General features: G+C 41.8%; 1 protein-coding gene across 1 annotated transcript in view; it reads right to left on the reverse strand.

Moving 5' to 3' along the window:
- Nucleotides 1-2567, reverse strand: part of CLINT1 (clathrin interactor 1) — a 47886-nt gene extending 45319 nt beyond the window's left edge. The window contains exon 1 of the mRNA XM_042881659.1: nucleotides 2442-2567. Within this exon, the coding sequence (XP_042737593.1) occupies nucleotides 2442-2482 (41 nt within the window). The 5' untranslated portion in view covers nucleotides 2483-2567. The remainder of the gene's footprint in view (nucleotides 1-2441) is intronic.
- Nucleotides 2568-14519: the final 11952 nt, after the last annotated feature.

The following is a 14519-nucleotide window of genomic DNA, read 5'->3' on the forward strand; positions in this document are numbered from 1 at the left end:
CCAATTCAGCTTTGACCTACTCAGAGGAAAGAAACCATACAAGTGAACATTTCAAAAAAGTGAAAAGCTGCCTTCTAGAGTTAAATTATTCACATAATAAATGTGAAACAGAACTTATTCCATCAGAAAAAATAAAGTTTAGATCTACACCATCTAAACTGCAAGCTAACCAGTCAGAAACTCAGTCTTATTCCACACATCTGAAGAGTTCCTGCACTCACTGCTGCACGCAGTACCTGGCAAAAACTGGAGAGCAGAAAGCGTTTGGCATTAAATCAGAAACTGCAAAATAAAACTTAGGACAAGAAAATTTTACTAGACACAGAGAAGCGTTATTAGTGATGCGGTTTAAGACCCAAAGGTCTTCAAAAATCCCAAATAGAAATGAGTTATTACCATTTGATCACAACTGAATGAGGTACACAATACTGAAGGTGTAGATTTAAATTAAAAACTAAGAACAGCAACGTTAGCAAATGGGAGCAAAACACAAAGCTCTTTGTCACATCATAGGCCATTTTAAATCTAATAGCTTACGTTACATTTTAAACATTTTTGTTGAAGTAGGCTGACAAAATTAATAGCAGGTTAACTATGTATTGCAGCTTACTGAACTTTCAAACCCTGAAAAACATTTCATACAGGTCCTTCACCATGACATGTCTGTGATCCAGGAGAGCCCTCAGCCACCTAAGGCCCAAATAAAGCTAAGAGACGGATAAGCAAATTGAAATACTAAGATGATAAGCATCAGCAGAATGTAGAACCGATATGTAAAGGTAACAGGAATCACAAAGAAGTTAAAGTTTGAAGTAGCAACATTCCAGTCTTCTTGCATGTTTACAAAAACCCAATAAATCATACTGTTTTTAAAGAAAAACATTCTAGTTCAAGTCCAGTACAATCCTGACTCAAAATCTGCAGTTACTGATGTGCTAACATCCCTTAGCCGCCTTTGTAGAGAACTTTGTAAGTTCATGATTGTAATTTTGCCTTAAGACAGAAGACATTATGACAAATCCACACCACACACAATGAGACTATTGATTTTGACATCTCTAAACACCATTCACTCTCCAGGCACTACGCTTCACCCCCTCTCTTTCTAAACACACAATCTTCTTTATTTGGACCACGTTATTCCCTGAAATTGAGGTTTACTCAACAAACATTTTGATTATTTGAAATATTCATTTCTTATGCTTAGTTTAGAAATCCAGCGTATTTTCCAGCAAAGATTGTGATGCACTGTTGGGCTCAATAACTTACAAAATACTCTTGAAAGTAAACAGTTTTAACACAGTGACAGTGTCACAATGCTACTATTAGACAAACTGAGGTACATACGCAAATCTCAACGTTCCCTGGAAGCATTATTTTCAGTCCTAGAACTCAAGATGAGCCTCTACGGGTTACCCCATATAACGCAAGACAGTTAAGAACTGTTTAGATGTTTTCTGAAGTTAGAAAGAATTGATTTTGAAAGATTTGCTGTTAGACCTGTAGGCCCAGACACAATTAAAACACACAGACTCATCCAGCACGTAATCATCTACAGAACTTCAGCAAATAAATCCTACAAGAAGTTAACAATTGGATGGACATAGAATGGAAAAGCACTCCTAGTCTCCCCCTAAAGAAATATTATTTCAGGAGGCAAAATGTGATCTTCATTATGTTCTCCCCACTACAGCAATTTTTTCTCCCTCATGGAAGAATTTGAGGAGTGACAGCAAAACACAGCAATAACCTCACAGCAACACCGTGAGCACAGTAACCTCCAGGGAGTAAACATTGCAAATATCTGAATTACTAAAAAACGTAATGTCTGGGATGGTGCATTTTGCTCCTCTATCACACTTCACCTCCTAAGAGACCCAGGGGTGCTCATGAATCAACGGCAACTGCAGCAGGGCCCAGGCATCAGGAAGGAGGAAAAGGATTTGTGAACGTGGCAGCTTTGGAAGTACTCCATGCCATACAGGTGGTTCCTCTCACACCTCCCTCGACCTGTCCCATCCTTCCCCGTGCCACGCTGACACTGAGGGCTCACAGCTCAAAGAGGCACGCAGCCCACAGACCTCGACAGATAAAGGGGAGCACCTAAAGGGGAAACGTAGCTCGCCGGGAGCGCGAAGGCCCCGAGGAGCCCGGCAGGGCCGGGAAGGCAGCCTGCCATAACGGGAAGGCCAGAGGCTGGCTGGAAGCCGCCTCTGCCCAGCAGAGCAGCCAGGCCTCGCCAAGAGGCGGGCAGACGGCACCGGGCCCGAGGGCAGGAGTCGGCCGGGCACGGAACGGGTGCGAGGCGGCCGCCTCAGCAGGGGGAGGGGCAGCGGCCATGTTGCGAGGGGAAGCAGGGGGGGAGAGCGGGCCCGGCTGAGGGGATGAGACCGAGCCGCCCCGGCCCCCCGCCCAGCACGCCCGGCCCCCGCCGTACTCACGCCTTGTCCACCAGCTCCCGCACTTTCCACATGTTAAGCATGGCGCCGATCGTCCGGAGACCTCCGCGGTCTCGCCACACTCTGCCGCCGACCCCAGGAGGCTCCGCACGCCGCGCTCCGGGCAGCCGCCGCGCCGCCGAGCCGGGCCCGCTCCGGGCAGCCGCCGCCTCTGCCAACCGAGGGACGCGGCACCGCTCCCGGAAATGGAGGGTCCTGCACCGCCTGCTGGGAAATGTAGTCTGTCGGTCGGCGGGGCGGGTTGGGGAAGCCGAGCGGCCCCGCAAAGCCTGCCGGGAGCCGCGCGCCGTCTGGGCGCGGAGCTGCGCCTGTGCGCGCGGGGTCTGCCGGGAGTCGTAGTGCACGGCTCTTCCCACAGGAGCGTGGCGCTGTCCCTTCACCTCGCGTCACCTCCCTTCGCCTTGCCGGTCCCCGAGACCCCAGGAAACACTTCATACAGCGCGGTGGAACCGAGCTTTTGTGCCCTGTTTGGCTGGCGGAGCAGCCGCAGCGCAGCCCCGCCCCGCCCTCACACCGCCGCAGCACCGAAGCTGTGGGCAGCGGTCGCCTCGCTGCCACGTGGGGTCCGAGGGTGTGAAAGGTCTGTACGAAGTGCGGTTAAACCGCAATACACAGGCGTAAAAGTCACGCCTGATGGACGTAAGGAGCTCATTACTAAGTAGCATTCTGTCTTCACAAGTGTTTCTTTACTGGTCTCCGCCTTTCCTGAGTTTGAGGTGAACTTGCCAGGTTCACCTGAAGGCCTGCGAGAGGATTTCCAGAAGAGGAACAAGACAGGAAAGCAGACAGGAGGGTGAGGCATGTGCACTGGCTGAAGCAGCACAGGCCATCTGAGCACAGCGTGCACAGTAACCTGGGATGCTCTGATCCAGAAAGACCAGGAACTGACAGAAACCCAAGGGAGAATCATGTACATTAAAGCTTCCTCAGGAATATTTGTTGATTTAACATAGTGCCCTGGTTCCACCTGGTAGAGAGTTTTCACCAAGCACTGAAGACCATCTTTAAATACTGCCTATGTGGGGCAGTGAACAGGCATTGCAGCTCCTTGCATGGAAATAAAGGAGTGAAGTCAGATAAGTGACATTATGATGAGGGTTCCGAGATGATTTCTTTTCATACATTCACTTTCTTTCTCCATCAACTTGTTTTCAATGTGAATTTTGAATGAACACACATGAGGAAGCATTTTCTTCTCAAGAGAAGTGGAAATTTGTTGGCTAATTCTGTTGGCAAGTCATAGGACAAAGCAGAGTGCCTGGGTATCATGGTTAGTCCATAATTTATTTTTTATATTCTTGATATCTATTTCTTCCTTTTGTGGTTTTTTTTTTTTCCTAACTACAATATTTATATGTAAACTTTATCTAAGCAACCCTATAAGCATTTGCCTTTTAGTTTAACTGGTTAAGGTGACCACATGAAAAAGATGGATTGCAGCTTACAGGTCAAGTAACAGTCACCTCTTTAGATAGTTGGTAGCTCTTTGAACTGATCAGGAAAGCTAAGCAGCTGATCACCTGCCTGTTTTCTGACATTCTTCTATCTCTTTTTACATAGGTGCTTTCACACCTTCTGTCTTCTGAACACCTCAGTGAAAGCTCTGGGAAATCTAATTGAATATAAGAACATCTTGAATGGATTATCAAGTCACTAACAGTAAGTACTATATGTTTATATGAATAATGCAGGAACTGGTGAATGTGGATGGATTACTCCCAAGATATATCTTTCTTACTTTCAGTTTTCTGTGGTTTGGTGTCTTGGTTCTGGAGTACTGATCTTACAGCTTTTGTTTAGGACTTGCTTTTATAAATTTACCTGGTTGCTTTTTGAATCCCTTTAGATTGGCTTACACAACATGCCTCATGGTGATGTATTCTACATTGAACTATTGTGTGTAGTGCTGGAAAACACTTCTTTTTGGGTGTTTTAAATTGTCTGCTTTAAAGTATTACTAGTACAAATGTCGTGGGAAATAGTGTATAATAATTTCCTGCTACTCCTTTCCTTGTCAGCTCTGAATTTTGAGATCTTTGGATTTCTTACTACACAGTTTTTTTCACTGCGCCGAAGACTTTGCAGTATACATATTTTCTCCTTGTTCAGGAATTGTGCCGTAGCTTCATGATTCTGCTTAATCTTTTCTGAAATGGAAGAAGAGGAATCAGCACTGTATATAGTATTGTAGATGCAAACAGACAAGTTTTGTTTTATGTTTTTTTTTCTTGGTTCACTTTATAACAGTTCTAAACACAGTCTGCTTTTTTGAGCACTGCTGAACACTGAGCTGGTACTGTAATCTGCAGCACACCCATCATTTGTCTGTGGTTGTTGTCTATCTGAACACAGCATCAGTTTTGCTGTCCCCGCTGCTGTGCTCTCTTCCATCATTGAGTGGGAGGACACATATCCTTGATTTCATATTGTAACACCAGGAAAAGCAAGCTGGGTGAGGACTTGTCTGCCCTTCATTGTTTCTATAAATAAAGTAAGGATGTCGATCTCCAGGATTATGAAAATACATTTATAATCTCAGTTTAAAGAAGAAATAAAGTGTTACAACTGGAGCTTTCAAAAGCACGATGTTTCTGATTTTCTAGAAATTTTGTTATTTTTAAATTTGGCTTCATTCCATGTTGGATCAAAAGCAAATTTCTAAATCTATTTCTGGTAAACTGCAAGTTCTCAGGTTCTGCAGTGGTGCAATGAAATTGATGTTATTTTCAGTGCAGTGTTTTACTTGAGCAGACATAAGGAGTTCACAGAGTTCTAAGTGAATAGACCTGCTGACTTATTATGGGCTGCAGGAGGCAGCCATCAGGTCCAGACTCCAGCCATGCCTGAAGGCGCACGTGTCCCCAAATCATACTGCCCCTTCTTCCCTTCCCATCAGAAATGACAATTGGACTGAAACAGTTATGAGTCAGTAAACCATCAGGATATGGTATATTTGTGTGTTTGTGTTTTACAAATCTTTGTTTCCACGAGAAAAATTACAACCTGCTCTAATACACTTCAGGGAAAAGGGGAAAAAAGGTATTTTAGTTGCAGATAGGAGAATAACAGTACATGCAGAAGAAAAAGAGAATGAAGCTAGAATTTAAAGGCAGTTAAGATGAAGGTGCAGATCTTTTAAGCATTACAAGCTATGTCTGGATGCAGTAATGGGGCAAGGAGAGAAGACTGGCATTTATTGTCAATTTTAGGGTATAGTAAAAAGCAGGTCTTTATGTAAGATTGAATGCAACATGACTGACAGTAATTCTGCCATCCCCATTCTGTCAGCTACTGACAAAGTGCATGAGCATATGTATAATTTCTGAATGATGTGAAGACACTTTCTGGTGCATAAGTAGTTCCTTTAAAAGAAAGATCTGATCGGTATACATAGAGGGTAATGCAGTTTCAAATCAATGCAATATTCAGTATAGCAGGTAGTACTTGTAACATATATCATGTGGAGGAAATGTACTTTATTATAATTTGAGCCATCAATTACAGGAGAAGCAGTTAGAGAAATTGAAATAATTTGAACACTGCAGTAGAGGTTTGCACCTGGCTATTCCAAAAGTTAATATGGGCCATTTGGTGCACAAGAAGTCTCGCATGTTCCAAATGCCCGGAGAGCAATACTGCTGTTAATTTCAACCATATTAATGCTTTGCAGAGAAATGCCCAAGTCAGTGATTAATTTACTATTAAAGTGAGGGAAAAAAAGGAATGTAAAAAAAAAAAATAAAATGTTGGGGTAAGGGAGGCAGTGGCAGAGACAAACTTCTCGTTTAAAGCAGTATTTATTTTCATGATTTCATAAAGATCCACTTTTTGCCCACTTACACATCTGAATTCTGAATTCCGTGAAGTATGTTTGTTTTAAGAATTAGTCAGTAGGGCAGAAGGAATGTTGAAATAACATTCTGTGTTTGTAGGCTGCTTTGTGTACCAGGCTTCTCTGAACAACTGCAGCTTCTCCAAATCCAGTTTTGCCTTTGTGTAACACGTCCCATATGCACAAATGCACTGTGTTACAAACAGAAGGTCACTAGGTAAGCTGTTACAGTGTTTCTGCCTCTGGTAAAAAATGGCAAAATCCTCCAGTCACTTTCATGCCTGTGAAGCTTCTCCCACTCAGTGCCTGAGCGTTTATCACACTCAATTGAAATGAAGAGTCTCACTGTGCAGGTAGAAATGGGATTTTGGCAGTAATTTCCCCCTGTGAAAAGTGTGGCAAGAGTAAAAAGGAGAATATGGTACTTATATATGCTATTCCAACTGCATTCCTTCTAAAATTGTCCTCCTTCTGCTTACTCTGATGTGGTACACACATTTACTAACTGCACTTCCATGTCCAGGACCTGATTCACTATAATGGAATATAGCATGGTAGGTAGCAAACTTCTTCAGAGTTTTCTGAGTAGTGAAAATGATCCTGTTTTAAGCTTTGAAAACCATGAGTACAGCTGCTCTTTTTATGCTTGTGGACGTGGGAGCGCAAGGTGAATGTAGGACTTGTCTCAGAAGAAAGGAAGGAAAAGTGCCACGCTGGCAGCTTCTTCTGCCAGGATAACACTGGCATTTCTCTGCAGAAAGTCCCTGCAGGAGGCTGTATGGAATGTTAGTGTCAGTCTGAGTTCAGCCCTAGAATTGCCTTATTTTCTAGCCTGAAGAAAAAAAAAATAATGTTGATTTCATGCCATGGGTACATGGATTTCACTCTGTTTCCTCATAGTCTTTTGAAACAGTTGAGCCTTTCACTTGGATGAGGCAGAGATGGTTAGTTCTCAAGGAGAATTACATTTTTATGCAAAATTCTTACAAGTTTCTTGAAAACAGATGACAGAGTAGGGAAGGCCTTATCACTGCTGCTCCTGAGGAAGGAATGCAAGCTGAGCTAACCCTTAATAGCAAGCATTTAAGGTCAAGGTTCTCTTCTCCAGTGTTCTCCTTTGTCTGATAAGCAGTAAATTCTTCTGAGTCTTTCTTGTGGATTCTGTGATGTCCAGAAAGAGGTGAATTCCTGATGCCAAAATACTACAGTTTAATTATTAAACCAAGAAATTGAGATACAAATGTCTCCGAGGAAGCAGCCTTTTCTTGTTCTACTTCTGAATGGAGTGACTTGGGGTTTTTTGATTTCTCATTTTCTCTCAGATTAGCAATTGGTGTGGTTCCAAACTAGGAAGAAAATGTGGGGCTTGGGGATTGAGAACTTATGGCTGATATTGGATGTTCTGAGCTTTCCTTCCTGATGATGATGTGCCATTATCTGTTATTTTTCTTGGGGAGGTTTTGGAGCCATATTTTTGAAAATGTGTTCTCCCTGTTGGAAGTATGAATTGTGGGGAAATAATGCTCTGACCGATGTCATGATGTTACAGATATTTCTGTTGTGCCCCTAAATCCTGCTTTAATTGGCCATGGTACTTTGCAATTTAGGAGTTTGTTTTTGAGAACTGGTCCTATGATGGTTCTCTTCCATCATGGGAGTCACTTTTATTTTCTTACAGAAACTTTTCACCAGGTTCCTCAGTCTATGGTTTTAGTTTTAGTACACGCTACGAATCTTACCCTGGATTGCTGCTGGTGTTTGCTGTTATACAGCTGTTCCAGCAAGTTCTTTTTGTCCACTGACAAAAATCCAGCTCACTCTAGCATTTAAACTGTACAGACGGAGGAGAAAAGGACAGGCTGTCTGCTTTTTGTAACAGTCAGCCCTTGACAGGTTTGTCTTGGTTAGCAGCATTCTGCATTTCAAGTTCCAAAATTCCTGTGACAGTGGCCAGAGTTAGAAAACTGGTAGCAGAACAGGGCTGAACCAGAAGCACATGCCAGACTAGTGAGGTCAGAATTCTTGGTATCCTGCAACCAGTAAATGTTCCCATTTGTTATGTTGTCAGCTTGACCATAGTCCAAGGCACACAGCTTTATGCCAGATCCCAAGCTGGAGAAGTCTTGTTTGCCTGATTTCCTAAGAATACAAAGTTTATGAGATCTTGCTGTCTGTATTTGTATCCCCCAGTCCCTCTGTGTTACTGTGGGGCTCAACAGCCAATCTCAAAGGAATTAGATAGAGGGATGGCAGACTTAAGGATATGAAATTATATGTTTTGTAAAAATGCATAGCTCTGTAGAGATATACCATATTAATGCTCCTGTTTTTGGTAAGGCTGCAGCAGGAATTCAATTAGATATCTAGGAATCCCCTTGGAAAGCACTGTGACTGATTTTCCTGCTTCTGAGTGAATTCATTCATTCTTAAACTCACAGAAATCCAACAAAAGGCACAAAACAAACTTCCTTCATTGCTCACCAAAAGCCTTATTTCTTTCTGGTCTGTCTACTCACATATAGTCACAATATCATAAAAGTCTTACGTGTCTTTTCAAAGCCCTACTATAGTTTTCCATCAGATATGAAACATCAGGGGGCAGAGCTGTCATTTTTCCCCCTTGACGCTGCCAAATAGCCCTGAACAAGTAAAGGAGACGGCAAATCAAAATGGCCTCCAAGCCATGGTCCAGGGCAGCTGGCGTTTGATAGGCCAGTAGAAGATGGCCGATTGCAGCCTGTTGTCTCAGAGGTCATGCATACACATTGTACACGCTGTCATGGATGCAAACTACCAAAAAAAAAAAAAAAAAAAAAAAGAAAGAAAGAAAAAAGAAAAAGAAAAAAGAAAAAAAGAAAGATGTGAAAATAAAATGATGTTCTAAGAGCCAAAAATTAGTCAATTTTTTATTTTGCTGGAAATTAAAAGTGCCGTGGCAATGCTTCATGAGTTTGTCTTCAAATGAGAGAATGAAACAAAGAACTGCTGATTTTTCTATGCTAAAAAAAATGTTTTCTATGTAAAAAAATATTTTTGAAAAAGGCAGTTTAATGAGCTTCTTTCATTTGTATACATCATTTATATTTCATGCTTTTATATATATCACAGGAAAATAAGCCCTGTAATGAAGGGTTCCTAACTGAGTAACTTCTCTCAGAGGAAGAAAATGGTGTATTTGCAACTTTTTCTCCAAGGCTTCCTTCATCTTTTCAATTTCAGTTTGCTGCTTGAAATGTGGTTGTTTTGTTTCATGTTGTTTTACAGAAATAAGGCTTTAAAAGCTGCTGTTGACTATTAGCATTTTTTAAAAGCAAACCACAAGCACAATCAGCAGCAAAAAAATCTACAGAGATTTTAATGAATTAAAAGGTAAGTTGAAAGAACAAAATCAGTTTAAAATGTGGAACTGATGAGTTTTGTTGTCTAGGTTGAGGGGGTTGTCAGATGGAAAAAATTGCTGTAAATTAACAGCAAATTTTTCAAGCAATGTTTACAAGAACCAGACTTGATCCACCAGGATTGGAGTGGATGTTCTCTTGCAACTTTGGGTAACCTTATCCCACAGACATTTACTACAGCCTCTTCTTTCTCATGACTGTTTGGTCCTGGCTGCCGTCAGGTAAAATACCGTGAATTAAACGCATCAATCATTTCCAGTTCCAAAGTTCTTTAGTGAGATTCTTGACAGTTCATTCAATATTGATTTTACTGTGACTCGGTCCTTCAGTTCTTAGATCCTGAAAAAGAAAATGAACTATCATCTACTTATTCTCTAATCTTGAAGATAGCTCTGGGAATGAAGGGAGACTCATTTCCAACTGCCTGTCTCCTCTTGGAATCACTGCCAGATGGATTGAAAATCTTGCCTTGCATGCTGTACCACCCAGTAAAAAAAGTGTGTTGCACAAGACCATAGTGCAGTGTCCTGGCTAACTCCGCACCGTTCTACTGCTTTCTTCATTTGCAACAGTTTCAATTCCCTTCTTGTTCCCATTGGTGTGGCTTTATTTATGGGCTCCCCCTGTGTTATGAACTTAATTCCTTTTTTTTGGATGAGGGCTGAAAGCTGAGTTCAGAGAGAAAATATTAGAAGTCCTTCAGCTCTGAGATTCTTGTTCGCTAGGTTTCATCAATTTGGGAACTGTTTGCCAGTATGGAAGACAGAAACAGCAAAAAAGAGTATGAATGCTGCTAGCTGGAGTAAAAGAGACTCAGCTATTGGGAAGAGGGAAAAAAAACACCAAAAAAACCCACAAAACAAAAACAGAGGTAAGAGCTCCAGTGAGGCAGGGTTGTCAAAAAGCTTTCCCCATCAAACGGACTTCAGAGAACCATAGCAGACGGATTTTCAGTACCAGTCAAATGTAGGAGTGCAGAAAGTTGACATGCTGTCCCTTGGAGAGCTGAGGTATTGACAAAAGACATGCAAACTTGAAAAATGTACATTTGTGGAAAAATCCATCCTGACAAGTGACTGCACTTAAGCCACCAAATGGACTTCACTCATGGGATGGAACTCAATTATTGTTGCACATCCAATGAATCCAACCATGGAGAAAGCACACGGCCAATAAAAAGGAAGCGTTCAGTAATCAGATCTTTCAAAAACTATTTAGCTTTTTGCCATTGAGTACCTTCTATAAGTGACGTGTACTTCCCTGCAAACCTGCTTGGCTCCTCAACTGGATGGTTAGAAATGCTGAGCCACTCAGCTGTTCTGGAGCACAGGCAAATGCCATTCAAGAGAATTTCTCAAACCCTTCTGAGGAAAATCTGACCTGACTTTTTCAATGGCAGTTTGTATTTGGTAAAAATGAAGAATGTTGTTGTATTTGGTGATATTTTTATGATACTTGCAATAGGAGCTATTTAATGCTAAAAAGGTTGTGTAAAATGGTACAGTTCTCGGCGTCCCAGTCAAAACTCCATTAAGTAAGAAGCAGAAGCTTGTGAACTCTAAGGCAGTCTTCCATTTTGAGAGAGGAGGTGTCTGGAGCGCAGCTGCTGCTTAGGGAGTATCCTTCCTTGCCAGTATTTTCTAGGTGCCTTCTCTCTCCTTTTGAGACTATATTATCCTTTGCACAATCTGTGTACTTTTTGGTTTCCATCCTTTTGAGTTCAACACTGCCACAGTTACAACAATAAGTAAAGCCTTCTTAGAGAAAGATCCACTTGGGGTCATTTTTATTTTTCTGTTTAAAAAATGAAGGTCAGCTTCACTAATGGCATTTAAGCAGCTGGTTTTAGAATGTACCTGCGCGCATACTTGTTATTGCAACAAAAAACATCTTTCTGAAACTGAAACGCTGCAACTGTTGTTTGCTAAACATGGGCAACAGTAACTGGTGGATGTTTTTAAGAACAGGGATATTATGTGTTAGTGTTTCATAAATCCATTTTGTTTCTATGGACAAATTTGAAACCTTTGTTGCTTTTACCAGCCAGCAAGTTCTCTATTGTGTCTGTCTGTTTTCATAGATCTGCCGAGGTGCCTTTTACATAGCTTTTATAGAATAAATTGAATACCTAAATATCTACTTTTCCTGAAAATTCAGAATGCATTTTCCCTCAGGTACATGGAAATCCAGTTCCACCACTGTGTACTCATTGCACACGCACTAGGTGGAAGTGTACACACAGACATCTGCTCTTCCACATCACTAAAAGGAAAAATATCACGGGGACTAAGCTGCTCCTTTTTTTTTTTTTTTTCCTTTCCTTTTCACTTCCATTGTTTCAACCAAGGTTTTTTCATTATCTGTCTGTCTTTCACTTTGCAAGCTGGCGATTTGGGCTTGGAGGATTCTCTGGGCTGCCAAGCAACCAACTTCTTATTCAAATGTTCAGGGGAAAATGTAGTGCAGCCATTTATACTGTCACTCTGACGAGTCTGAGCCTAATCTCAAGATGAGAGTTATCAGGAAGTATCAGTCAAGCAACAGCCATCAAGGATCAGGCATCAACAACCAAGTCTGTACCATCCCCTCAGAACAGGGAGCTGGAGAGAAGTGCTTTCAGCACCGTTTTGTTTATATTTTGTGAGTGGGTATGAGCAGGGTGCTGGATTTAACTCCTGTGTCCAAAACGTGACTGTTCGGAAACATCACATGTGTGCTTTGATCTCAGTCTACAGCTGGGAGTGCAAATGGAAAATGTGGTGATCCACTGGGCCTGGCAAGATGAAGTCCATTCTCAAGACTGTTCTTCACTTCTTGATGTAATTAGAGCCAAAGAACATTAGCATTTACAGCAATTGTATCAGCAATACTATCTCAACAAAATAAAAAGTCCACATTCTTTGAAGAATCCCTCTGGGGAGTTGAGAATCCCATCTTTGAACTGTAAAACTTATTCATAAGAGCCCTCAATATTTGCTTTGTATTGATGGTGAATCTTCAGCACTCTTAAATCTGTCTAGAAACATTGTTTCTCTAACACTTTGGAGCATTTGTCTTCATGGGTAGAATGATTCAGCATGGCAAGAACACAGTGTGCAAGGCTGCCATGAAGCAAATATTTTTCATTGTTTGCAAAATCCCTAGAATTCAACAGGAGAACAGACTGCTATTTGAGCCAAGAAACATCTGAATGTCATGTAAAGTTTAGTTAATTATGTTCTAAATAGTCAGCACCACTGCTCTAGCTTTTTTGGGGGGGTTTGACTGGTGCTGTTATTACACTGCTGTCTTCCAGTGAAGGTGGAGGTTTGTTTCACTTTGGTCTGCTTACTTTCACATTGTGATGAAGCCATTTCAGTAAAGGATGCATTCTCAGAGACTTAGAATAGCCATGGCTGTGGTCTTCTAAAAACTGCAGCAAGGTTATTCTAGGGAATCAGCTTAGTCTGATTAGAACTCTGCACAGATTTCATGTACACCTCACCCAGAAGCACACATGGCCACAGCAAAACTCACATCAGCTGCGGCTTCGTTATAATCCCATCTGTCTATGTTTATGGCAGCATAAAATAAAGAGGAAGAACTTTTGAGTGTTTTGATTCAGTGCCACAAGAGTTGAGCTTTCTGGCTCTCTGATGTGCTCCTGCAGCATGAGGGGGTGGGCAGCTGATTCTAAGAGTTGCTCCAGCAGGAACGAGTCAGCACTACTGAGCAACCTCTGAAGACATACCAACTGTTCTAACTTCAGAATGTCCACAGGTAGCTAAGAATCTCTGAATTAGTAGTTTCCTACCTCAAGTCTTGAGATCCACAAAACAAGAGAGAATAACTGACTTCATTCTGTTACCTGAGCTGCCATATCAGAACCCTGAAACATGGCCTAAGGAGCACAAGAGCACATTATTGCTTTGGTTTACAAAGGTATTTAAGCATACAAGGATGCAGACAGACACCTAATAGGATTTATAAAAGTACCTAAGGGAGTTTGGGACCTAATTCCCATTGGCTGTCAATGGGAATTAGATGTGTAATCTACTTAGGCAATTTGAAAATCCCACTGGCTGCATCTTTTCATGGCTAAGTACCATTACAAGCCTTAGCTCTAATGAATAGAATTATTATTATACTTGGTTTCATTTCCTAAAATTCTGATCTTGGTGTGAAGACTTGGAGGCAATTTCAGTGGGAAAAACTGCTTGACTCCAAGCCCAGATGGGTGCTGTGGATATGAAGTGTCAGGTAGGAGTAACGGAGCTGCTGCGATGGTCTTCATCTCTGCTGCTGTACCTGCAGTTAGGCTGGAGAGCTGCCAGGGGGGTTGTGAATGGGTCAGTTTGGCTTCACTGTGTGTCATGTAGAGAACACAAGTGACTTGACGAAGAACAATTTGTCTCACTCACAGCAAAGTAATAAAGAAAACAAAATCATAAGAGCCCGGAGGCTGTGACTAGCCAGTTGAAAGGGCTGCAGTTGTGTTGCAAAGAACAGTGTTGGAATCTTTTCAGCGCTCCATGAACTGAATTAAGCCATATGGTGCTGGAGAGAATCCACAGCTTTGGGCAGTACAGGGGCTCTTTGGTTCCCTTCTTTAGCTGAAGCAGCTGAGGCATGGGCTACAGTGCAGAGTTTACTTAACTCTGTCTGTCTGTTCCTTTCTCTTTTTCTTGTTGGGAATAGGCTCAAACAATAACCAAAATTCATCTGTGCATACAACTGTTCAGAAGCTATGAAAAGGCTTTTCCCCCTAGAAGTAGTTTTCATTAAATCAAACTTGAACCCCTGCTAATTGTTTGTCCACTTAGCTTTAACATGCATAGAGTTGTATGGCGA

Source organism: Lagopus leucura, unplaced genomic scaffold (assembly GCF_019238085.1).
Source record: "Lagopus leucura isolate 7727_CA_CO unplaced genomic scaffold, USGS_WTPT01 Super-Scaffold_100030, whole genome shotgun sequence".
Classification (NCBI taxonomy): Eukaryota; Metazoa; Chordata; class Aves; order Galliformes; family Phasianidae; genus Lagopus; species Lagopus leucura.